The 23,231-nt window shown below is 55.1% G+C and overlaps 4 protein-coding genes and 2 long non-coding RNA genes across 17 annotated transcripts in view; 2 read left to right on the top strand and 4 right to left on the bottom strand.

Annotated features, from left to right (window-relative positions):
- LUC7L (LUC7 like) overlaps nt 1-3,948 on the top strand; it is a 44,944-nt gene extending 40,996 nt beyond the window's left edge. For 5 of the 12 annotated variants that reach the window (XM_015125187.3, XM_077984964.1, XM_015125192.3 and 2 more), the window contains 3 exons: nt 2,365-2,394; nt 2,805-2,972; nt 3,591-3,948. In XM_015125187.3, the coding sequence (XP_014980673.1) occupies nt 2,365-2,394; nt 2,805-2,972; nt 3,591-3,732 (340 nt within the window). In that variant the 3' untranslated portion in view covers nt 3,733-3,948. Of the gene's footprint in view, nt 1-2,364; nt 2,395-2,804; nt 3,010-3,590 lie in introns of all 12 variants that reach the window. The other 7 variants (XM_077984965.1, XM_077984966.1, XM_077984963.1 and 4 more) reach the window with 3 other exon arrangements.
- Nucleotides 3,949-3,975: 27 nt separating this feature from the next.
- On the top strand, nt 3,976-7,552 carry LOC144337777 (uncharacterized). Its single transcript, XR_013411282.1, has 3 exons — nt 3,976-4,115; nt 6,724-6,857; nt 7,395-7,552. It is a non-coding gene; the product is annotated as an uncharacterized LOC144337777 (long non-coding RNA).
- Nucleotides 4,767-9,781, bottom strand: LOC144337792 (uncharacterized). Its single transcript, XR_013411299.1, has 2 exons — nt 9,539-9,781; nt 4,767-5,955 (listed from the first exon to the last, which is right to left on the bottom strand). It is a non-coding gene; the product is annotated as an uncharacterized LOC144337792 (long non-coding RNA).
- A 2,830-nt stretch (nt 9,782-12,611) lies between these two features.
- HBQ1 (hemoglobin subunit theta 1) lies at nt 12,612-13,370 on the bottom strand. Its single transcript, XM_002802338.4, has 3 exons — nt 13,211-13,370; nt 12,921-13,125; nt 12,612-12,811 (listed from the first exon to the last, which is right to left on the bottom strand). The coding sequence occupies exons 1-3, from the start codon at nt 13,303-13,305 to the stop codon at nt 12,683-12,685; spliced, it is 429 nt and encodes a 142-aa protein (XP_002802384.1). The 5' UTR covers nt 13,306-13,370; the 3' UTR covers nt 12,612-12,682.
- Nucleotides 13,371-16,601: 3,231 nt separating this feature from the next.
- On the bottom strand, nt 16,602-17,412 carry HBA1 (hemoglobin subunit alpha 1). The gene is given in 3 exon segments (NM_001266776.2): nt 16,602-16,829; nt 16,973-17,177; nt 17,295-17,412. Coding segments are annotated over 3 exon segments (429 nt in total). The 5' UTR covers nt 17,390-17,412; the 3' UTR covers nt 16,602-16,700.
- Nucleotides 17,413-21,909: 4,497 nt separating this feature from the next.
- On the bottom strand, nt 21,910-22,598 carry HBA (hemoglobin, alpha 2). Its single transcript, NM_001044724.1, is given in 3 exon segments — nt 21,910-22,038; nt 22,182-22,386; nt 22,504-22,598. Coding segments are annotated over 3 exon segments (429 nt in total).
- Between the last annotated feature and the right edge of the window lie 633 nt (nt 22,599-23,231).

The raw sequence follows: 23,231 nt of genomic DNA, 5'->3' as shown, positions 1-23,231 counted from the left end.
AGAATCACTTGAACCCGGGAGGCAGAGGTTGCAGTGAGCCAAGATCGTGCCATTGCACTCCAGCTTGGCCAACAGAATGAGACTCCATCTCAAGAAAAAAAAAAAGCGGCCAGGTGTAGTGGTTCATACCTGTAATCCCAGCACTTTGGGAGGCCAAAGCGGGTGGATCACGAGGTCAGGAGATCGAGACCATCCTGGCTACCACGGTGAAACCCTGTCTCGACTAAAAACTTCAAAAAATTAGCCGGGCGCGGTGGTGGGCGCCTGTAGTCCCAGCTACTTGGGAGGCTGAGGCAGGAGAATGGCGTGAACCCGGGAGGCAGAGCTTGCAGTGAGCTGAGATTGCACCACTGCACTCCAGCCTGGGCGGCAGAGTGAGACTCCGTCCCAAAAAAAAAAAGAAAGAAGTAAACAACATATTCAGTCCAGCAAAATGCGGCCCAGCCCAGGACTGTGTGTGCATGGCAGTCAGGTAAGGGATCCAAGCTGTTGGAGGCTGTGTGTGGGCATTGCTGTTGATTTACTGAGTGCTATGGGGCTGTTGGACACCTGTTTACAGAGGGGGATGGTGCCTACTCCCCTTTGGCAAGCGTGCTGGGCTGGAGTGGAAGCAGCAGGACCTTGGGGAGCTGGGTAGGAGAATCCAGATGGAGGAGGTGGCAGTTGAAGCCAGGTAAGGGGCGGGAAGAGTCCGGGGAAGTTCTGGGATAGAACTGATGGGATTTGCTGGTAGTGTGTGAAGTGCACAGAGGAGGAAATGAAGCTGGTCTCCTGGTTTCGGGCCTGCAGTGCTGCTTGGTGAGGTTGGCAGGCTGGCTGTGGTGTGTGGCAGTGGGAGGAGGTGGGAAGTAGAAGATGCCTCTGGCCACACTCAGGTTGGAGGCCGTCTCGAGGTGGGGCTGTCGAGTCTGATGGGAGTTCAGAGAAAAGACAGGAGCCAGAAGTAACCATGGGTCTTCTTGGACACAGCTCGTTGTCCAGGAAGGTTCCCAAACCACTTTTCCTGAAAGAATTCCTCAGTGCATAACTCAGGGCGAATGTTTATTGTGTGTGGTGGTGTTGTTTTTGTTTGTTTTTGAGACAGGGTCTTGCTCTGTTGCCAGGCTGGAGTGCAGTGGTGCGATCTCGGCTCCCTGCAACCTCCACCCGCTGGGTTCAAGCGATTCTCCTGTCTTCGCCTCCCGAGTAGCTGGGACTGCAGGCCTGTGCCATCACACCCAGCTAAATTTCGTATTTTTAGTAGAGACGGGGTTTCACCATGTTGACCAAGCTCGTCTCGATCTCTTGACCTCATGATCCGCCCATCTCAGCCTCTCAAAGTGCTGGGATTACAGGCGTGAACCACTGCGCCTGGCTGTTTGTTGTTTTAATCATCCAGTGGGAGATTCTGATTGCACAGAAACTTAAACAGCATAGAAAAAAATATTAAGCAAAACACACAATCCATTTTTTACATGGAGGTGGACATTTTTACATGCACTGTCATGTTTAGGCCGTGCGTGTTGTGGGTGTACATGGGGCCGCTTGACCTTAATGGCTTATGGGCACCTTAATGGCTTATAGTTTGCGTTTTTCAGACGCTGGTTGTGTGGCAGAATGAGCTGATGACTCTCACCTGGCAGGAAGCCTGTGTCTGGAACTTACGGCTTTGCTTTCACTTTTCGGTGTTTCAGTGTGCCCCACTTGCTGGCTGCACGTTCTGTGCTGGAGTCTATTGTAAAGACTGGAGAATCATTTGTAGGACTTGGGTGCAGCACAGTCGGTGCAGACTTTTCACGGCCCTTGTAATGTTAAAAGGCTGCGTCTGGTGCTCGGATGTGGCCCCCTCTGTGAGGCTCAGGTGACACTGAGTGTGCCACAGAGCGACTGCCACAGAGTGGCTGTGGGGATGGGAGCAGTGGCACTTCCCATTCCAACTGGGAACATGCAGACAGCTCGAACACAGTAGGCCTTTGGGGGCATTGCCTCCCTTCTGATATGTGGAGCCCTCCCCCTCCCCTGACCCTGAGAGGGTGAGGAACGGGTGCTTTCGGGAAGTCATTCACTTGTATTTTGAGACAAAGTTTTATTCTTGTTGCCCAGGCTGGAGTGCAGTGGTGCGATCTCAGCTCACTGCAGCCTCTGCCTCCTGGGTTCAAGTGATTCTCCTGTCTCAGCTGCCTGAGTAGCTGGGATTACAGGCACCCGCCACCACGCTTGGCCAGTTTTTGTATTTTCAGTAGAGACGGGGTTTTACCACGTTGGCCAGGCTGGTCTCCAACTCGTGACCTCAGGTGATCGCCCACCTCGGCCTCCCCGAAGTGCTGGGATGACAGGTGTGAGCCACCACGCCTGGCCTTGTTCATCTTTTTTTCCCCCTTTTAGGTCGGGATCAAGAACCAGAGATCGCAGGAGGTAGGTTTCCAGGTCCATTAAAATGATGTCAGTCAAATATCTCTTTCCATAAGCATTTTTCTTAACATTTAATGTTTATGCCTTTACAAATGTTATGTGGCAGGTGGGGCTGGCTTGTGAAGGGCACAGGGCGAGGGGTTGCTTGGTGCCGTGGAGGATTCCCACTGTTAATGAGAGGGAAGGTCGGGGCCTGCAGGGTGACAGGAGTATCCAGGCCAGATGTTTTCAGGAGGCCTCATTGGAAAGGTCCTAACCATTGGAGATGAACTGATGGAAATATTTTAAACCCAAATTTGTGGGAGTAAAGGGGAAAATGTCAGTAAAGCAGCCAGCAGAATCTGCTGAGGGGTGGGGCCCTGGTAGTGTTGGCACCTATAGAGTCTCAGCCTCGGAACTTTCTGATTTTTCAGGTCACGCTCCCGGGATCGGCGTCGGAGGCGGTCAAGATCTACCTCCCGAGAGCGACGAAAGTTGTCCCGGTCCCGGTCCCGAGATAGACATCGGCGCCACCGCAGCCGTTCCCGGAGCCACAGCCGGGGACATCGTCGGGCTTCCCGGGACCGGAGTGCGAAATACAAGTAACTACTCTGACTCCTTCGGTAGCTGCAACCAGGAGTGAGCCCTTCTCTGTGTTCCCAGGGTCTGCTGAGGGCCATGTCTGGTGGGGATGGGGCTGGGCTCACACACAGGAGTAGGGCTGGGGGGTCGTGAATGGGACTCAGGTCTGGGAAGAAGCTAGAGGGCTGTGGAGGAGCTCACGCGGCTCCAGGTGATGCTGCAGGGACTGTACATGCACCAGCCTGCGCCCTGGGCCTGTGCACTGTCATGTCCGTACAGAGTGCCTGAGACTTATGTCCTCACCAGGCCCTGCTTACCTCTGTTTTTGTTTTTGATCTTTTTTTTCCATTGTGTTTTTACGTAGTGTCATTTTCTGTGCGTATAGTGTTGTAGTCTCCTTTGCACTGTTTATGTTACAGTGAAGGCTCTCCTTATTAAAAATCTTTGCAAAGGTCACTTTTTAATGGCTATTTAACACTCCATATGTGGTGGGCAAGTCTGGCTGGCCTCTAGGGGGTGTCCAGGTATAGGGGATGCATGGCCTTCCCTGGCCTGGTCTGCAGGTCCATTGTCGTACCTGAGCGGCCAGCAGAAGTGGGGCAGCAGCCTCCACTGAGCCTCTGGTTCCCATTTCCCAGGTTCTCCAGAGAGCGGGCATCCAGAGAGGAGTCCTGGGAGAGCGGGCGGAGCGAGCGAGGGCCCCCGGACTGGAGGCTTGAGAGCTCCAACGGGAAGATGGCTTCACGGAGGTCAGAAGAGAAGGAGGCCGGCGAGATCTGAACCCGTCTCCCGGGTGCTGTAAATAGTCTGATAAACGTTCACACAGTCTAAAATTACCCTTTATATTTGCTGAATACAACTCATCTTTTGTAGTTTAAAATTTCTATTGTTTTGGAGCTAGCTGTGAGTTTCTAGAATTGTACAGAGTTGCTCCTGTGTTCTGGGGTCGTGTTGAGTAGGAATAAATAAATCTGACGACTGCCTCCTGAGGCTGCAGTGGGGTCTCTGCTGTCTTCTGCTTAGAGGCTCTTCACTGTGACCTGTGCCAGTGCCACCATCGCCTCCCAGAAACCATGACTTACTCGTGGGCCGTGTCTTGTCTTCTGGCATCCAGTAGATGGCAGGGCACTTCCTGTTCCCTGCACCTGACTGACGGGACCCAGGTGTGCATGCTGTTTGCTCAGCCCCACACAACCTTCTGAGTGTCTGAGCTGCCCATCTCCAGTGGGGAGGAGGGAGGGGCTCCCGTTCTGCCTTCATTTATTTAGGAAAAGCTGTCTTGTCTGGTCAGCTGCTACCACAGCCTTAACTTGGGACTCAGGTGAGTTACATCGCACTTCCCCTTTTGAAGGTACTAGCACTAAACAGAGACCTATGGGGCTGGGCATAGTGACACATGCCTGTAGTCCCAGCTACTCTCAGAAGGCTGAGGCAGGAGGATCTGTTGAGCCCAGGAGGCTGAGGCAAACCTTGATTCCGCCACTGCACTGTAGCCTGGGTGACAGAGGAAAACCCTGTCTCAAAAAAAAAAGAAAAAAAAAAAGGTGGTTTGTCTCATGTCCCATGTGAGCTGATTATGTTACTCACCTCTCAGTTCTTTCTAATGTACCTGCTTTACATCAGTCAGATACCAAAATGAAGGGCCGGGTGCAGTGGCTCACGCTTGTAATCCCAGCACTTTGGGAGGCAGATCACTTGAGGTTTACAAGTTCGAGACCAGCCTGGCCAACATGGTGAAACCCTGTCTCTATCCAAACTACAAAAATTAGCCGGATATGGTGGCGGACACCTGTAATCACAGCTACTTGGGAGGCTGAGACAGGAGAATCACTTGAACCCGGGAGCTGGAGGTTGCAGTGAGCTGAGATTGCATCCAGCCTGGGCGACAGCAAGCCTGTGTCTCAAAACATCACAGAAACCCAAAATGAAGCCCTTCTGAAAAGGGTAACTGCTAACTAATGTGTAGATGATGGGAGCTCCTTCCCTTTTTCACTTTGTGGGAGATTTTTTGGAGGGAATTCCTGAGGTTCCATTGTTAACACATAGTCATCCTCATCTACTCTGTTTCTGCAGAGGTACAGATGCCACCCTTGAGCTGGTTGGCTCAGTGGGCACACACAGGTGCTGTGGGCTGGGTCTTTTCGCCACCAGTATCAAGATGTAGCTGGTGTCCCTGCTCTGGGCTCTCCTGCCACAGGCTGTCCCCTCCAGGAGGACAAATGGGTAGGTGGGCTGCTCTGCCAGCCCGTGACACAGGTCTTGCCCAGCCAGCCGTCTCCAAGGAAAGGAGGGTGGAAGGGGCCACCCTGCGCAGGAGTCACTTGGGATTGATGCTGTGCTTTGGAGTCATCGCCCGTGTTGGTGTTCCTCACTCGCACCTTTTCCTGCACGTGGGACTCGGGTCCTTATTCAACACGTGAACTTTCCTCCTGTCTTCCGGGAGGGAGTGGCTGGGTCTGGGTTCCCTGTTCCCAAGCCCATGTTGTGGTCATGGCTGTGGCTGCCCGCGTGATGAGTGTTGGTTTGCACCCTGGGTTTCCCTGCGGCTTAAGCAGACAGCCTCACCCTCAGAGCCATTACTACTGTGAATCGTTTGGATCTTTTTCCATCTAGGCATACATTTGTATGTGTAGACAAATAGTTGGTTTTTGCCTTTTTCTTTTGTTTTTGGTCAGGGCTTGGGGTTTACAGAAAAGGTGCTGTGCCCCTGGCCTTCAGTACTCACGTCCTGTCCCCTGTATCTGCTGATGACAGCTGAAGGGGACAGGTCCTCCTGGGATGCAGCATCAGTGTCCTCGGCTGTCCCTGGTAGCCTCATGCTGGTGCAGCCGTCCGGGGCACCAACCGTGCAGGGAGAGGTGCTCCTTCCTCTCTACCATGCAGGGACAGTCGGGTGGGTCTTAGTACACCTGCCAGGTGGTGCTGACCAAACTGAGCTTCGTGCCCCCAGTGCAGTTTTGCTGATACCACCCACGACAGCTCTTTCTCCCTCCCTTCTGTCTACTCCCAAATAACCCACACCAGGTTCTGCTGTCAGAGTCCGCTGTAGGAGACCCACGTTTTTACTTTTTTCATCCAATACAGTGAGTCCTTCCTTTCCACAGCAGTACCAGTAAATCTCGCTGAAGGTGGCTACTGGGAGGTATATGGGTCTGGAAGTGTATCCCTCCCATATGAAGAAGTCTGTCGTGTCAGGTGGAACAGGCCCTTGGCTCCACCCACAGGGCACCACCTTGGCCTGTAGCCCAGGCTGGAGGAGAACAGAAGAGAAGGGGGCCTCTCCAGAACATTTGGTGACTTAAAAAAAAAAAAAAAAAAATTTTTTTTTTTTTTTTTGAGACAGAGTCTCGCTGTCTCCCAGACTGGAGTGTGGATGGTGCCATCTTGGCTCACTGCAACCACTGCCTCAGCCTCCTGACTAGCTGGGAATACAGGGGCCCGCCACTATGCCTGGCTAATTTTTGTATTTTTAGTAGAGACGGTTTCACCATCTTGACCAGGCTGGTCTTAGACTCCTGACCTCGTGATCCACCCGCCTCGGCCTCCTAAAATGCTGGGATCATAGCTGTAAGCCTCTGTGCCTGGCCAAAATTATTTATTTTGTTTTTGAGACGATCTTGCTTTGTCACCCATGCTGGAGTGCAGTGGTGCAGTCATGGCTCACTGCAGCCTTGAACTTCTGCACTCAGGTGTTCCTCCTGCCCCAGCCTCCAAGTAGCTGGGATATAGGCGTGCACTACCACACTTGGCTAATTTTTTATTTTTTTGTAGAGACAGGTCTGACTACGTTGCTCAGAATATTCTTGGGAACTCCTGGGCTCAAGCAGTCTTCCCACCTCAGCCTCTCAAAGCACTAGGATTACGGGTGTAAGTCACCGCAGCTGGCAGTGATATTTTTTTTTAAGGTAAATGGCTCTGTTTGGTAGGTGCTGTCAACGCTAAACTAGCTGGACAGGGGCTGGCCTGGTGCCACCTTTGCCTCCTGAACAGGGTCCCCTTGGGCTTGGGGAGCACATGGGCCTTGACTGAATCCCTGAGTAGGTTAAGGGTAGTCCTGGGGGGAGAAGAGGAGAATGTGGACGAGAGCTGAGGCCGTTTCCTACCCCAGTATACAGCCATCATGGGACAGGCAGGTGCTGGAGCAGGCCGAGGACCCCTATCTGGGGTAGCATCCTTTGGTGGATGGGGTGGCAGCCTGGAGCCAGAGCCATGTTGGCCAGGATGGAACTTTTATTTATTTTTATTTTTTATTCATTTATTGTTTTTTGAGACAGAGTCTCACCCTGTCGCCCAGGCTGGAGTGCAGTGGCACAGATTTGGCTCACTGCAAGCTCTGCCTCCTGGGTTCACGTTTTTCTTCTGCCTCAGCCTCCCGAGTAGCTGGGACTACAGGTGCCCGCCATCACGCCCGGCTAATTTGTTTGTTTCTTTGTTTGTTTTAGTAGAGATGGGGTTTCACTGTGTTCACCAGGATGGTCTCAATCTCCTGACCTCAAGATCCGCCCGCCTCGGCCTCCCAAAGTGCTGGGATTATAGGCGTGAGCCACCATGCCCGGCCAGGATGGAGTAAAGTGCGAATAAAACGTGCTGTTGTAACACTTTTTCAGTGTACAGTTCAATGGCCTGAAGTGTATCTGCATCGTTGTACAGCCTTCACCACCACCTGTGCAGGGGTGACTTTGAAAAGGCAGAGTGCGGCCGGGCGTGGTAGCTCATGTCTGCAATCCCAGCACTTTCGGAGGCCGAGCCAGGCGGATCACAAGGTTAAGAGATTGAGACTGTCCTGGCCAACATGGTGAAACCCCATCTCTACTAAAACTATAAAAATGAGCCAGACGTAGTGGCAGGCACCTGTAATCCCTGCTACTCAGGAGGCTGAGGCAGGAGATCCACTTGAACCCGGGAGCTGGAAGTTGCAGTGAGCCAGGATTGCACAACTGCACCCCAGCCTGGGTGACAGAGCAAGACTCCGTCTCAAAAAAAAGAAAAAAAGGCAGAGTGCAAATTACCCTGGACTTGAGTGGACCGGTGAGTCTCCCCAACAGTGTGGAGGGCCCACAGCTGCTCCCCTAGATCTGCCCCTCTGGGTGGGTTCTGTACCCAGTGGGCTGAGCCCTTGAGCCAAGGCCAGCTCCCTCCAACCTCCACATCTCCAGGGAGGATGGACTCTGGCTTTTCCAACTTCAGTGATGCTCCCGATGTAATCCCAGGCCCAAGAGGGTGTCCACACCTAGTTACAGGAGTCTGAGAGCCTGATGCTTCCCCAGGGCCCCTGAGCCTCCTGGGCTCCAAGTGCTTGCTCCTGTGTGCAAGGGTGCAGCAGCTGCGGGTCCTGTGCTCTGGGAGCACACAGGATGATTGAGGTCAGACTGACTCGAGCTACCCCAACGACAGAGAAACTAGAACGTAGATCCAACCTCGTGGTTCCCAGCAGAGGGGGACTCATGGGTGGGCTAGGGGACAGGTTTTCTTTTTTTTTTTTTTTTTTTTTTTTTAAGACGGAGTCTCGCTCTGTCACAAGGCTGGAGTGCAGTGGTGAGATCTCAGCTGACTCCAACCTCTGACTCTGGTTCAAGTGATTCTCCTGCCTCATCCTCCCAAGTAGCTGGCATTACAGGCATGCATGACCATGCCCAGTTTTTATATTTTTAGTAGAGACGGGGTTTCAACATGTTGGACAGAATGGTCTCGATCTCCTGACTTTGTGATCAGCCCGCCCTAGCCTCCCAAAGTGGTGGGATTACAGGCGTGAGCCATCGTTCCCGGCATTTTTTTTTTTTTTTTTTTTTTTTGTGGAGATGGAGTCTTGCTCTGTTGCCCAGGCTGGAATGCAGTGGTGCAACCTTGGCTCACTGCAAGCTCCGCCTCCCGGGTTCCCGCCATTCTCCTGCCTCAGCCTCCCGAGTAGCTGGGACTACAGGTGCCCACCACCCCCCCACCGGCTAATTTTTTTGTATTTTTAGTAGAGATGGGGTTTCACCGTGTTAGCTGGGATGGTCTTGATCTTCTGACCTCGTGATCCACCCGCCTTGGCCTCCCAAAGTGTTGGGATTACAGGTGTGAGCCACCGCATCTGGCCCCAGCCTATTAAGTTTTAAAAAGACATCACCAATCAAATGTCAGCTCCCAACCATGAAGAGCAGTCAAGGGTGCAGGCACTGGCCCCCCACTGGTGAAACAAATGAAGGCAATTTTGGCAATATTACCCAAAAGCCATAACCGTGGGCACACTTACCCCAGAAATTCCACATCTGTAAACATCCCTCCAGGAAGTGATGTATGTGTATACAATTTTAGCTATAAATATTCACAGCAAGGTTTTCTGCAAAGTTTTCTTTTTTTTTTTTTTTGAGACGGCGTCTCGCTCTGCCGCCCAGGCTGGAGTGCAATGGCCGGATCTCAGCTCACTGCATGCTCCGCCTCCCGGGTTCACGCCATTCTCCTGCCTCAGCCTCCCGAGTAGTTGGGACTACAGGCGCCCGCCACCTCGCCCGGCTAATTTTTTGTATTTTTAGTAGAGACGGGGCTTCACCGTGTTAGCCAGGATGGTCTCGATCTCCTGACCTCGTGATCCGCCTGTCTCGGCCTCCCAAAGTGCTGGGATTACAGGCTTGAGCCACCGCGCCCGGCCAAAATTTTCAAAACTAGACAGACACAAATGAAAAATCACCCCCAACTGCTTTCCTTTTCTGGGATTATATCAAGTGGTGACAATTGCCTTCTCTATCCCTGTAGTCCCACACACATGGAAGACTGCTGCCAATATTTGGTATCTATTTTCAAGTTTTATTGTGGTTATGTTAATATAAAAATTGATTTATGCTTTACATATTGACTGTGGCATGATCTGTTATATGAAGGTCCTGGCATTTCTCCTTGTCTCCTTGTCTGTGCTCAGACTGACCTAATTCTCTGTGATGGGTCCACAGCATTCCCTTGTGACTCTACCGTAATTTAATCTGTCTCCTGTTAATGAATATATTGGTTGTGCATCATATTTTTTATTTTTTATTTTTTTTGAGACGGAGTCTAGTTCTGTCACCAGGCTGGAGTGCAGTGGCGGGGTCTCAGTTCACTGCAACCTATACCTCCCAGTTCAAGTGATTCTTCTGCCTCAGCTTCCCAAGTAGCTGGGATTATGGCACATGTTGCCACGCCCAACGAAGCTTTGTATTTTTAGTAGAGACAGGCTTTCACCCTGTTGTCTAGGATGGTCTTGACCTCCTGACATTGCGATCCACCCACCTCACCCTCCCAAAGTGCTGAGATTACAGACGTGACCCGGTTTTTTGTTTTTTGTTTTTGTTTTTTTGAGACGGGGTCTCACTGTGTCACCCAGGCTGGAGTGCAGGGGCACGATCATAGCTCACTGCAGCCTTACCAAGTGATACTCCCACCGCAGTGTCCTGAATAGCTGGGACTACAGGCACATGCCACCATGCCTGGCTAATTTTTAAAGTTTTGTAGAGACAGGGTCTCCCTATATTGCCCAGGCTGGTCTCAAACTCCTGGGCTGAAGCAGTCTTCCCACCTGAGCCTCTCCAAGTGCTGGGAGTACAGGTGTGGGCTACCGTGTGCCCAGCTAGGTGCATGTCTTTGAACATCACTGCAGATGTCCGTTGGCCTTTGGTCCATCTGAGTTGCCTGTCTTCTGGCTTTTCTGTTAGGTTGATGGACTAGAAAGGGATAGGGAGTATAGGGCCAGAAGAAAGATAATTTGGAGATCTATCTGGTTTTTGTTGTTGTTGTTGTTTTTTTTCCTGAGACGGAGTCTTGCTCTGTCGCCCAGGCTGGTGTGCAGTGGCTTGATTTCAGCTCACTGTAATCTGCCTCCCTGGTTTAAGTGATTCTCCTGCCTCAGCCTCCTGAATAGCTGGGATTACAGGTGCCCACCACCACGCCCAGCTAATTTTTGTATTTTTAGTAGAGAAGGGGTTTCACCATGTTGCCCAGGCTGGTCTCAAAACTCCTGACCTCAGGTGATCCACCTACCTCTGCCTCCCAAAGTGCTGGGATTACAGGCATGAGCCACCATGCCTGGCCCGGAGATCAAATGTAGTAGAGATAACCTTTATCTGCCACATGTATATTTTCTTCAGCTCCTCCCCTCCCCTTTTTTTTTTTTGAGATAGAGTCTCGCTTTGTCTCTCAGGCTGGAGTGCAGTGGTGTGATCTCTGCTCACTGCACCCTCCGCCTTCTGGGTTCAAGCCATTCTCCTGCCTCAGCCTCCTGAAGCTGGGATTACAGGTGCACACCACCACACCCAGCTAATTTTTGTATTTTTAGTAAACACGGGGTTTCACCATGTTACCCAGGCTGGTCTCGAACTTGTGGCCTCAGGTGATCTGCTTACCTTGGCCTCCGGAGTGCTGGGATTACAGGCATGAGCCACTGCGCCTGGCCTGTCCACTTCTCAGTGTCACCTTGAGAATACTATTTCTGAGGAAAAGCATCTCTACATGTGCCTAGAAAGACTGGAACAGCCGGGCACGGTGGCTCACGCCTGTAATCCCAGCACTTTGTGAGGCTGAGACGGGCGGATCATGAGGTCAGGAGACTGAGACTATCCTGGACAACATGGTGAAACCCCGTCTCTACTAAAAATACAAAAAATTAGCTGGGCGAGGTGGCGGGCGCCTGTAGTCCCAGCTACTCGGGAGGCTGAGGCAGGAGAATGGTGTGAACCCGGGAGGTGGAGCTTGCAGTGAGCCGAGATCAGGCCACTGCACTCCAGCCTGGGCGACAGAGCCAGACTCCGTCTCAAAAAAAAAAAAAGACTGGAACAGCTACGCATTAAATGTTAGGGGTCTGGGTGGGGCCTGTCTCTGTCCCGTGTGTGTGTGTGTGTGTGTGTGTGTATGTGTATGTCTGTGTTACACATGTGCTCTTGGATGTGACAGCCGTGTCCTGTTCTTGTTTACACATAACAGTTTGCCACGTGTCAAGTGGGAGCTGAAGGATGTGCTGCACCCATTCCTGGACCTGGGATACACAGGAAGGTGCAGCAAGCGTTGTTTTCGGAAGTTCTACAATGACCATGACTGGTTTTATGTGGACAAATATAAAAAAGAAGGCCTAGCTTCCCTCTCCGTAGTGGTGTCGGGTGAAGGCAGGGGTCTGGGTCGGCTCCTGGTCCACCTTGCCTGCTACGTGGCTAGGTGCTGGGGCTGGTCCCACCTCCCCCACCACAACGCCCCCGGCACCCCAGGTGCCCAATTCCAGACCACGGCTGTGGAGCCTTTAGCGGGCTAGGCGTTGCGCAGGTACCGACTCGCGCCGGGAGGGGGCGCTGTTCCCTAACCTGTTCGGAGTCGGCCCGGGGACCTGACGCCGCCCGCGCGCCTTCACGCTGCAGGTGCGGAGTTCTCGCAGTGGGCCTGGGCCGCGTGCTTGACCTGGAGTGGGGAGGACGAAGCCAGCCGCCCTGGGGATGGGCAGAGTCGGCCGTCCTCGCAGCCCCTACCTGCCACTGCACTTGGGAGGGTCAGGCCGCACACAGGTCGGTGCCCCCGTGGCCGAGGCCCCAAACCTGCTGGGGGTGGGACGAGGCGCGCCTGGATCGGGGCACTGGGGGTGCGCCCCAGACCCTCGCTTTTCCTTGGGGCGGGGCGGCGCCTTGTTCTCGCGTCCTGCCTTTGAGAGAGCACGGCAAGAAGGCTTCACCTTGGGGAGGCTTTACTCATACACGGGGAAGATCGCCTGGGGGTCACACGGCCACCCACCCACAGTTCAGCGGTACTCGGAAGCCAGCGCAGAGATCACGTGGCTCAGGAACTTGTCCAGCGACGCCTGCAGCGCCGGGCTGAAGTCTCCGGGGTAGTGCCGGGCGAGGGTCACCAGCAGGCAGTGGCCCAGGAGCTGCGGCGAGCGCGCAAGGCTCACTTGCCTGCACCCGCCCCACATGCCCCCCGCACCCGCCCCGCCGGAGCCCTCCCGAGAACAGGGGCCCAGCACGGCAGCCGCTCACCGGGAAGTTAGCTGGGTCCACTCGCAGCTGGCAAGCGTGCAGATGGCTCAGAGCGGACAGCGCGCGGGGTAGGTCGTCTAGGCGCTCCACGGCGAGGCTCAGCGCGTCCGCCACCTTCTGGCCGTGTGCTCTAACCTGGGCGGAGCCGGGGCTCAGGTCTAGGTGGGAGAAGTAGGTCTTCGTGGCGGGGAAGGCCAGGAAGGTCCTGCGAGAGGAACGGCGGTGAGGCGCGTCCAGGGGGCTTGGGGAGGCAGGGCCTCGGAGGGCGGGGGCGCCCAGCCTCGCCGCACCTCTCCAGGGCCTCAGTAGCGTAGACACCGACGTTGCTGCCCAGTTTCTTCCACAGGGCGCGCACCAGCGCCCGGTCCTCCGCGGACAGCGCCATTCCCGCGCTGGAACCCGCCGCGCCCTGCGCCCGCGCTGCGCCTGCGCGGACCGGCCAGGGGTTCCCGCGGCCACCAGGGGGCGCCGCGCTGCAGCCTCGCCACCCTGGGGTGCAGGGCCTGGTCCCGGATCCCGGGACCGCGCGGCCTCCATCTCCGACTGCTCCGACTGGGGGAACTCTGAATCGCCCTGGATCCAAGGCCCCCGCGTCTTAGGTGTTCACCGTATAGTTTTTAGTCTCCACTAAAAACACAAAAATTGGCCGGGTGCGGTGAGTGCGGTGGCGCGATTTCGGCTCACGGCAACCTTCGCCTCCCAGGTTCAAGCGATTCTCCTGCCTCAGCCTTCCGAGTAGCTGGGATTACAGGCGCCGCCACCACACCCAGCCAATTTTGTATTTTTAGTAGAGACACGGTTTCACCATGTTGGTCAGGCTGATCTCAAACTCCTGACCTCAGGTGATCCGCCTCGTCCTCCCAAAGTTCTGGGATTACAGGCGTGAACCACCGCGCCCGGCCCTATGTATTATTATAACACTGAATTTCGGCATGGATTCGTCATTGGAAGTGAGTTCATTCTGCCTCTTGAGTCTATTGTGACCCTTGCCCGAGTCTATTTTCTCATTTATTATATAAAATGAGGGTGAAAATTTCTTCTCAGATTGTGAGAATTAAACGGATAACAACTGTCAGGTGCCTGACTCGTAGCAGTGTTTCTTCAGGGCAATGAACGTTTACTGAGTGCCTGGGATATAACTCAAGAATAATAGTAAATGCGTATGCAACACTCACTGTGCTGTACCCCTTATAGCTTTCTTGTTTTAAAAACATTGTGCTAAAATCGACATAAATTATCATTTTAGCCATTTTTCAGGTGTAAAATTTGGTGATACTAAGAACATTTACAATGTTATGCAACCATCACCACTATCTAGGTCAGAGCTTTTTCATCATCCCAAACGCCAGCTCTGTACTCATTAACAGTAACTCTGGGCCGGGCGCGGTGGCTCAAGCCTGTAATCCCAGCACTTTGGGAGGCCGAGACGGGCGGATCAGGAGATCGAGACCATCCTGGCTAACACGGTGAAACCCTGTCTGTACTAAAAAATGCCAAAAACTAGCCGGGTGAGGCGGCGGGCGCCTGTAGTCCCAGCTACTCAGGAGGCTGAGGCAGGAGAATGGCGTGAACCCGGGAGGCGGAGCTTGCAGTGAGCTGAGATCTGGCCACTGCACTCCAGCCTGGGCAACAGAGTGAGATTCCGTCTCAAAAAAAAAAAAAAACAAACAAACAAACAAAAAAAAAACACTAACTCTGGCCCCGGCAGCCACTAATCTGCTTTTGGTTCCTATGGATTTGGCTGTAGTGGATATTGCATATAGATGGAGTCATGCAATGTGTGACCTTTGGTGTCTGGCTTCTTGTCAAATATTTTCAAGGTGCAGCTACATCCTATCAGTGCTTCATTTCTTTTTATGGCCAAATAATATTCCCTTGTATGTATAGACCACCACGTTTTATTTACCCATTCATCTACTGATGTATAATTTTTATAACTTTTTCTTTTTGAGATGGAGCTTCGCTCTTGTTGCCCAGTCTAGAGTGCAATGGTGTGATCGCGCATCACCGCAACCTCTGCCTCCTGAGTTCAAGTGATTCTCCTGCCTCAGCCTCCCGAGTAGCTGGGATTACAGGCATGTGCCACCACACCCGGCTAATTTTTTGTATTTTTGGTAGAGATGGGGTTTCACCATATTGGCCAGGCTGGTCTCAAACTCCTGACCTTGTGATCTGCCTGCCTTGGCCTCCCAAAGTGCTGGGATTACAGCCGTGAGCCACCGTGCCCAGCTGCTGGGCTAATTTATTTTATTTTATTTATTTATTTTGAGACGGAGTTTCGCTCTTGTTGCCCAAGCTGGAGTGCAATTGCGCAATCTTGACTCACTGCAACCTCCGCCTACCAAAGTGCTGGGTTTACAGGCATGAGTCATCGCACCCGGCCAATTTTTGTGTTTTTAGTAGAGACAGGGTTTCACCATGTTGGCTAGGCTAGTCTTGAACCCCTGACTTCAGGTGATCAACCTGCCTCAGCCTCCCAAAGTGCTACAATTACAGGCATGAGCCACCATGCCCGGCCAATTTTTATAATTTTTTCTTAGGCTTAGTCAACTGAAGCAGCAGGAGTGGAGAAGAAAACAATAAATTTATAACTGATTCTGATCAATTAATTGTAAACACTGCTGCACTCCAACCAGCCCACTGATGTACATTTGACATATTTCTACCTTTAGGTCAGACCTCCATTCTTCCTGATGAAATAATGAAGACACTATCTTCCTGAGAGTTGATACTGTACCCACAGGCTGTGGAAAGGACATCACAAACGCAGGCAGAGGGCCTGCCATAGGTATTTACCAAGGGCAATTCATGGGCTTAGGGAAGAAAAGATATTGCTATCAGTTGAGGGCCAGGGCTTTGTGGCTGCGATGTCTGGGAACCCTCCCTCTGATACCCCAGGCACTGAGAGCCTGCTCAGCAAAGAGAAAATACGCTGCAGGGAGGAGGGACCTTCTAGCCAGGACTCCGTGGCCCGGCTCTCCTCTCCAGTCAGGATGGGACAGGCTCCCCAGCCTCAGGGAAGCTGAGTGGCTGCTGAGCTGAGCCCTGAGCTGGGCCCAGAGACGACCTCCTGACCTCGCCAGCCCCAGGGCATCAGTGTCTAGATCCTTGTGAGCATCCTAGGATGGCCTGGTGGTGAAAGGGGAACCCCTATTGAATTGTCTGGGGCCTGCGGTTGCGCCCCTCACCCCTGATTTCGTCTAAACTGTGCCCGTATCTGGGAGGTTTTCCGGAGACTAGTGGGGACAATGGGGGATCAATGCAGCCGCGCTGGAGTGGGACTTTCCTAACCTACCCACCACCCATATCTGGGAGGACCTCTGGGAAACCAGTGAGGTCTCAGGCAGAAAGCAGCCAGTTCTTGGCACAAGAGTGCCTAGAAATGTAAAGATGGATACATTCATTATTTCAACAAACCTGCATTGAATCTGAAAGGCCTGGGAATAAAACTCAGGAAAGAGCAAATGCATCCTCAAAGCACTCTAGGGTCCAGCGGTTTTCCAGTTGGACTTTGCGATGGCTCAACTTCCTTCCTCTCTCCCCTCCTCCCGCCCCTGCCCTTTCCTACCCTATCCAGCTGCAGAGAGGTCCTAGCCATGTGTGTCCCAGCTGCTGTCCATGCCCATCCCTGGCACCTTCGCTGAGGGAAGAAACTCAGGCACACACAGGCTGCCGCCCACTCAGACTTTATTCAAAGACCAGGAAGGGCCGGTGCAAGGAGGGGAGGAGGGCCTGGCGGGAGGCCCAAGGGGCAAGAAGCATGGCCACCGAGGCTCCAGCTTAACGGTATTTGGAGGTCAGCACGGTGCTCACAGAAGCCAGGAACTTGTCCAGGGAGGCGTGCACCGCAGGGGTGAACTCGGCGGGGAGGTGAGCGGCCAGAGTCACCAGCAGGCAGTGGCTCAGGAGCTGTGCAGAGAAGAGGGTCAGTGGGGCCGAGGGCCCGCAGCCGCCGCCTGCGCTGCACCTCCCGCAACCCGCGGGATGCTCTGCCCTGCGAGGAAGGCGCCATCTCGCCCCTCGACCCAGATCGCTCCCGGCCCGCCGCTCACCTTGAAGTTGACCGGGTCCACCCGAAGCTTGTGCGCGTGCAGGTCGCTCAGCGCGGACAGCGCTTGGGGCATGTCGTCCACGTGCCCCACGGCGAGGGTCAGCGCGTCGGCCACCTTCTTGCCGTGGCCCTTAACCTGGGCAGAGCCGTGGCTCAGGTCGAAGTGGGGGAAGTAGGTCTTGGTGGTGGGGAAGGACAGGAACATCCTGCGGGGAGAAGCAGAGTGAGGGGTGGGGTTTGGGTCCGGGGCCAGGACGGTTGCGGGTGGCCGGTGGCTGAAGCCGGGCGAGGAGCCCGGGTCGGAGCAGGGGAGGGAGCCTCACCTCTCCAGGGCCTCCGCACCATACTCGCCAGCGTGCCCGCCGACCTTACCCCAGGCGGCCTTGACGTTGGTCTTGTCGGCAGGAGACAGCACCATGGTGGGTTCTTTCTGAGTCTGTGGGGACCAGAAGAGTGCCGGGCAGCCAGCGCGCCAGGGTTTATGCTCCGGGCGCGGGGGCACGCCCGGCAGGGCGGTGCTCATTGGCTGGCGCGGAGCCCGGGGCGCGGCCTGGACCGCAGGGGAGTCCCGGACAGGGCGGCTTGGCCTCCGCTGGGGGCGCACACGGGGCGGGGGCCAGGACGTCTCCACCCTCCACCCGCCGCTCCACTCCCGCCCATCCGGCTCGCCAGGAAGCAGGGCGGTCGCGACGCTGGGCGAGGGGGCCGGCCCGTTGGGGTCGGGCGCTGTCGGCTCTTCCACCCCGGAGCGCAGCGCCACCCTTTTCTTTGGGGCGCCCGAGCGTCCCTAGTGAGGGAGAAAGTCAGCCCGCACCCCCGCCCCGGCCTGGCACGCGCTGGACGCGCGTCAGCTCCAGCGGGATCAGGGAACACGCGGGCGAGCGAGTGTGAGCCGGGAGGCTTCGCCCAATCCGGGGCGGAGAGGAATGCGCGCACCCGGACGCCCTGGCCCATAGGAACGCAAAAGAATTTCCGCGCAGAGTCCGTCCTCCTCTCCAGTCTCGCTTCCTCTAACTCTCTTTCCCTCTGGCGATAGTCACTAGTGTGCTTGAGTGACAGGCACCAGGAAGGAACAAATACCAGGACGCAAAAAGCACGGGGCTGGGCTCCGTGCAGGTTCAGACTCCTCTAGGGGGTTGTGGGGTGACGCGTGAGGGTGGTGGGTGCTGGCTAAGCCCCAGGTCATGGACTCACAGTGGGACCCTGTGCAGTTTGTGTGACTGACTTTCCCACTGGCCTAGAGGTCGTGGTTCACTGTGACACCCCCATCTCTCCAAATGCTATCTGATGGAAGACTTGCTAGGTAAATAGTTGTGAAACAAGTAAATAAAACAACAGCCAGAACCGCCTGGAGCATTCAGCGTCCTCTGGGAGGTAGGCAGTCCTCTAACCATCACACAAGTACACACAGAGGTGCAAACCTCATCACAGGCCCTGAGGAACTCTGGAGGTGTGGACCAGGCATTCAAGGGGACCAGGATTAGTATGGGGGCTTCCTGGAGGAGGTGAGACTTAAGGATATGTATTAGGTGGAGGAGGTAGAGGAGGGAGGAGGCTTGGCTCAGGGAGGAGAAAGGACACAGGAGACAAGGCCCCTGTGGTTGGAGAATGGAGGTGGGGAGATAGGGGGGTGATGAGGCCGGCCAGCTCCTGCAGGGTGAGGAAGGAAGGAGTGGACTTCTGGGGAAGGGTGAGAGGTGCAGGAGTGCCAGTGAGTGCATCCTTGCTCATGAAAAGTGATTTTTTAGAGGGAATGGTACTGAGGAGAAAACAGCCTGAGGAATCACTGATAAGTCATTTCCTGGGGGTCTGGCAGAAGACCTCGCTTTGGAGAGTGTGTCAGCTGGGCACCCTTCAGCCTGCCCCCTGCCCCGTCCCCCCAAGACCCTTACTCAGGTCCCGCTCTGGATGTCCAGGAGCCTTGAGCAGAGAAGGAAGTAGCTCCCACCAGCTTAGCAATGGTTGGCCCATTGGATCTTCTCACTTCCCCTCCCTGTCTGCCACCCTCTTCTGACTCTGCCCACAGCCTGAAGGAAAGAAAAAAAATGATAAGATGTGGGGGCTTTTTTTTTGAGATGGAGTTTCGCTCTTGTTGTCCAGCCTGGAGTGCAGTGGTGTGATCTCAGCTCACTGCAACCTCCGCCTCCTGGGTTCAAGTGATTCTCCTGCCTCAGCCTCCTGAGTAGCTGGGATTACAGGCTTGGGCCATCACGCCAGGCTAATTTTGTATTTTTAGTAGAGACGGGGTTTCTACATGTTGGTCAGGCTGGTCTCGAACTCCCGACCTCAAGTGATCCGCCCATCTCAGCCTCCCAAAGTGCTGGGATTACAGGCATGAGCCACCACACCCTCCTTTTTGTTTTGTTTTGTTTTTTTTGAGATGTGGGAACTTAAAGTCACCAAAGACCCCTTACCTCAGGCCTGGGACAACCCCTTCTTCCTGCATCTTACTGCAATGTCTCCGCTGCCTGAACCCTCTTTTTTTTTTTTTTTTTTTTTTTTGAGATGGAGTCTTGCTCTGTCGCCCAGGCTGGAGTACGGTGGCGCGATCTCGGCTCACTTCAATCTCCGCCTCCCGGGTTTACGCCATTCTCCTGCCTCAGCCTCCCGAGTAGCTGGGACTACAGGCGTCCGCCAACTCGCCCGGCTAGTTTTTTGTATTTTTTTTAGTAGAGACCGGATTTCACCGTGTTAGCCAGGATGGTCTCGATCTCCTGACCTCGTGATCCGCCCGTCTCGGCCTCCCAAAGTGCTGGGATTACAGGCTTGAGCCACCGCGCTCGGCCAGCTCCTACATCTTTTTTTTTTTTTTTTTTTTTTTTTTTTTTTTTGAGACGGAGTCTCACGCTGTTGCCCAGGCTGGAGTGCAGTGGCGCGATCTCGGCTCACTGCAAGCTCCGCCTCCTGGGTTCACGCCATTCTCCTGCCTCAGCCTCCTGAGTAGCTAGGACTACAGGCGCCCGGCTAATTTTTTGTATTTTTAGTAGAGACGGGGTTTCACTGTGGTCTCGATCTCCTGACCTTGTGATCCGCCCGCCTCGGCCTCCCAAAGTGCTGGGATTACAGGCTTGAGCCACCGCGCCCGGCCAAGCTCCTACATCTTAATAAGAAAAGACAAATGACTTATGAGGACAAATACAAAGGATCATAACCAGAAATAATAGAAATAATCGATGAGGCCAGGTGAGGTGGCTAACTCCTGTAATCCCAGCACTTTCGGAGACCGAGACAGGCAGATTACCTGAGGCTAACATAGTGAAATCCCATCTCTACTAAAAATAAAAATAATTAGCCAGGTGTGGTGGCCTGCGCCTGTAGTCCCAGCTACTTAGGAGGCGGAGGCAGGAGAATCACTTCAACCCAGGAGGTGGAGGTTCTAGTGAGCCAAGATCGCACCACTGCACTCCAGCCTGGGTGACAGAGCGAGGCTCTATCTCAAAAACCGAAACGAAATGAAAAGTAATAATTAGTGAAACTGTGGAATGGCACAGAGCTGAATGAAGTGGCTGAAAGTGATATAGGGGAGACAGTTCACTCAGAATAGGAAGTTGTACACAGGTATCTACAGTATGATGGTATTTTTGTCCAAAAAGAGGGTCTGTGGCAGTAGTTGTAGTTGTAGCTGTTCCCTCTCAGCACAGGATGGGGCCTGTGGGCTCAGTCCCAAACCCTTCACTGTGGTCTCTTGGGGGTGGGGGTGAGGAGACAGGAAAGAGAGACTCTCTCCTACTTTAAGTAACACAAGAAAGGGTGTGTGTGTGTGAAAGCAGGGATGGATTTTAGTTTATTTTTTTAAGTGTTTATGCTTAAATAACAATGCTCTGGGCTGTGAGGCGGAGGAAGAGTGGATGGAGAGGGGGAGGGAACTCCCCAACAATTCAGAGGTCCATGTCCAGAAGAAAAGTGATGACGGTGCCCTCTCCGCCCTCCCCAAAGCTTGATCCAGTTCTGTGAGTGTGGAGGGGGACGCTTGCTCTGGGACAGGAGCTGGGCTGGAAGTGCTGCTCATGTTCTTAGGAGGGCTGAGAGCCAGATGGGCTGAGCAACTTCCCAGCATGGATTCCAGGACTTCAGCACCGGGGACAGGGACGTTTCCAGAAGTTGCTGGCAGCACGGGAAGCAGAAGCACCAGGAAGTCCCAGAGGCCCTGGGTGGGGCAATTAACTGGGGGCTCAGAGCTGGGCACACAGTGAGTTCTGAAAGCACCTTATAAAGTGCAGGAGAAGTGCAGGAGTGAGGCCGCAAGGTACTCTGCTGAAGAGTCTCCCCAGGTGTAGGCTGCCGGCTGTGAGCATCGCAGCCCCTTCCTCCTTCCCCACTGACTGGGCTGCTGTGGGAGGGTTCCCATGACAGAGGCCGTGTGGGTGGGGCCAGCGCCCTCACTCCAGACACCTACCCTCTCCAGACACCTACCCTCTGGCAGGAAGGGGTGGGAATGAGAGAAATGTTCAGGCACCTGCACTTGCATTGGGAACAGCCTATTTTGCTAGTTTGTTTTGTTTTGTCTTGTTTTGATGGAGAGTGTATGTGTAAGTTCAACCAGGGAGATTTCAAAGGAGGGTGGCAATGCTGGGACTCCCTGAGAAGAACCCTGGAGGCCTCTCCTCCGCAGCTCCTGAGTCACTGCCTGCAGGCCTGGCACCTCTCAGGACAGGGACAGGCTCAGCACCTTCTGGTGAGCAGGCCCATCTCAGCTTCCCCTCCCATGCTCCCTGCAATTCTCCCTCCCCAACCCCATGCAGCTGCGGAGAGCTCCTTGGTCAGAAACAGGAAAATACCCCGATGGCTGGCACATTCAGGGAGAGAGAGAACCCAGGCACACACAGGCTGCCGCCCACTCAGACTTTATTCAAAGACCAGGAAGGGCCGGTGCAAGGAGGGGAGGAGGGCCTGGCGGGAGGCCCAAGGGGCAAGAAGCATGGCCACCGAGGCTCCAGCTTAACGGTATTTGGAGGTCAGCACGGTGCTCACAGAAGCCAGGAACTTGTCCAGGGAGGCGTGCACCGCAGGGGTGAACTCGGCGGGGAGGTGAGCGGCCAGAGTCACCAGCAGGCAGTGGCTCAGGAGCTGTGCAGAGAAGAGGGTCAGTGGGGCCGAGGGCCCGCAGCCGCCGCCTGCGCTGCACCTCCCGCAACCCGCGGGATGCTCTGCCCTGCGAGGAAGGCGCCATCTCGCCCCTCGACCCAGATCGCTCCCGGCCCGCCGCTCACCTTGAAGTTGACCGGGTCCACCCGAAGCTTGTGCGCGTGCAGGTCGCTCAGCGCGGACAGCGCTTGGGGCATGTCGTCCACGTGCCCCACGGCGAGGGTCAGCGCGTCGGCCACCTTCTTGCCGTGGCCCTTAACCTGGGCAGAGCCGTGGCTCAGGTCGAAGTGGGGGAAGTAGGTCTTGGTGGTGGGGAAGGACAGGAACATCCTGCGGGGAGAAGCAGAGTGAGGGGTGGGGTTTGGGTCCGGGGCCAGGACGGTTGCGGGTGGCCGGTGGCTGAAGCCGGGCGAGGAGCCCGGGTCGGAGCAGGGGAGGGAGCCTCACCTCTCCAGGGCCTCCGCACCATACTCGCCAGCGTGCCCGCCGACCTTACCCCAGGCGGCCTTGACGTTGGTCTTGTCGGCAGGAGACAGCACCATGGTGGGTTCTTTCTGAGTCTGTGGGGACCAGAAGAGTGCCGGGCAGCCAGCGCGCCAGGGTTTATGCTCCGGGCACGGGGGCACGCCCGGCAGCGCGGTGCTCATTGGCTGGCGCGGAGCCCGGGGCGCGGCCTGGACCGCAGGGGAGTCCCGGACAGGGCGGCTTGGCCTCCGCTGGGGGCGCACACGGGGCGGGGGCCAGGACGTCTCCACCCTCCACCCGCCGCTCCACTCCCGCCCATCCGGCTCGCCAGGAAGCAGGGCGGTCGCGACGCTGGGCGAGGGGGCCGGCCCGTTGGGGTCGGGCGCTGTCGGCTCTTCCACCCCGGAGCGCAGCGCCACCCTTTTCTTTGGGGCGCCCGAGCGTCCCTAGTGAGGGAGAAAGTCAGCCCGCACCCCCGCCCCGGCCTGGCACGCGCTGGACGCGCGTCAGCTCCAGCGGGATCAGGGAACACGCGGGCGAGCGAGTGTGAGCCGGGAGGCTTCGCCCAATCCGGGGCGGAGAGGAATGCGCGCACCCGGACGCCCTGGCCCATAGGAACGCAAAAGAATTTCCGCGCAGAGTCCGTCCTCCTCTCCAGTCTCGCTCCCTCCAACTCTCTTTCCCTCTGGCGATAGTCACTAGTGTGCTTG

Source organism: Macaca mulatta, chromosome 20 (assembly GCF_049350105.2).
Source record: "Macaca mulatta isolate MMU2019108-1 chromosome 20, T2T-MMU8v2.0, whole genome shotgun sequence".
Lineage (NCBI taxonomy): Eukaryota > Metazoa > Chordata > Mammalia > Primates > Cercopithecidae > Macaca > Macaca mulatta.
The sequence above is the reverse complement of the archived record's forward strand: the minus strand, read 5'-3'. Positions and strand labels throughout refer to the sequence as shown.

Bases quoted from the DNA above. Each gene is read 5' to 3' on its own strand.
- HBQ1 (XM_002802338.4), bottom strand. From the start codon at position 13,305: ATGGCGCTGTCCGCGGAGGACCGGGCGCTGGTGCGCGCCCTGTGGAAG. The intron at 13,126-13,210 runs GTGCGGCGAGGC...TTCCTCTCGCAG, and splicing joins GCTACTGAGGCCCTGGAGAG to GACCTTCCTGGCCTTCCCCG. The intron at 12,812-12,920 runs GTGAGCGGCTGC...CGCTCGCCGCAG, and splicing joins TGGACCCAGCTAACTTCCCG to CTCCTGGGCCACTGCCTGCT.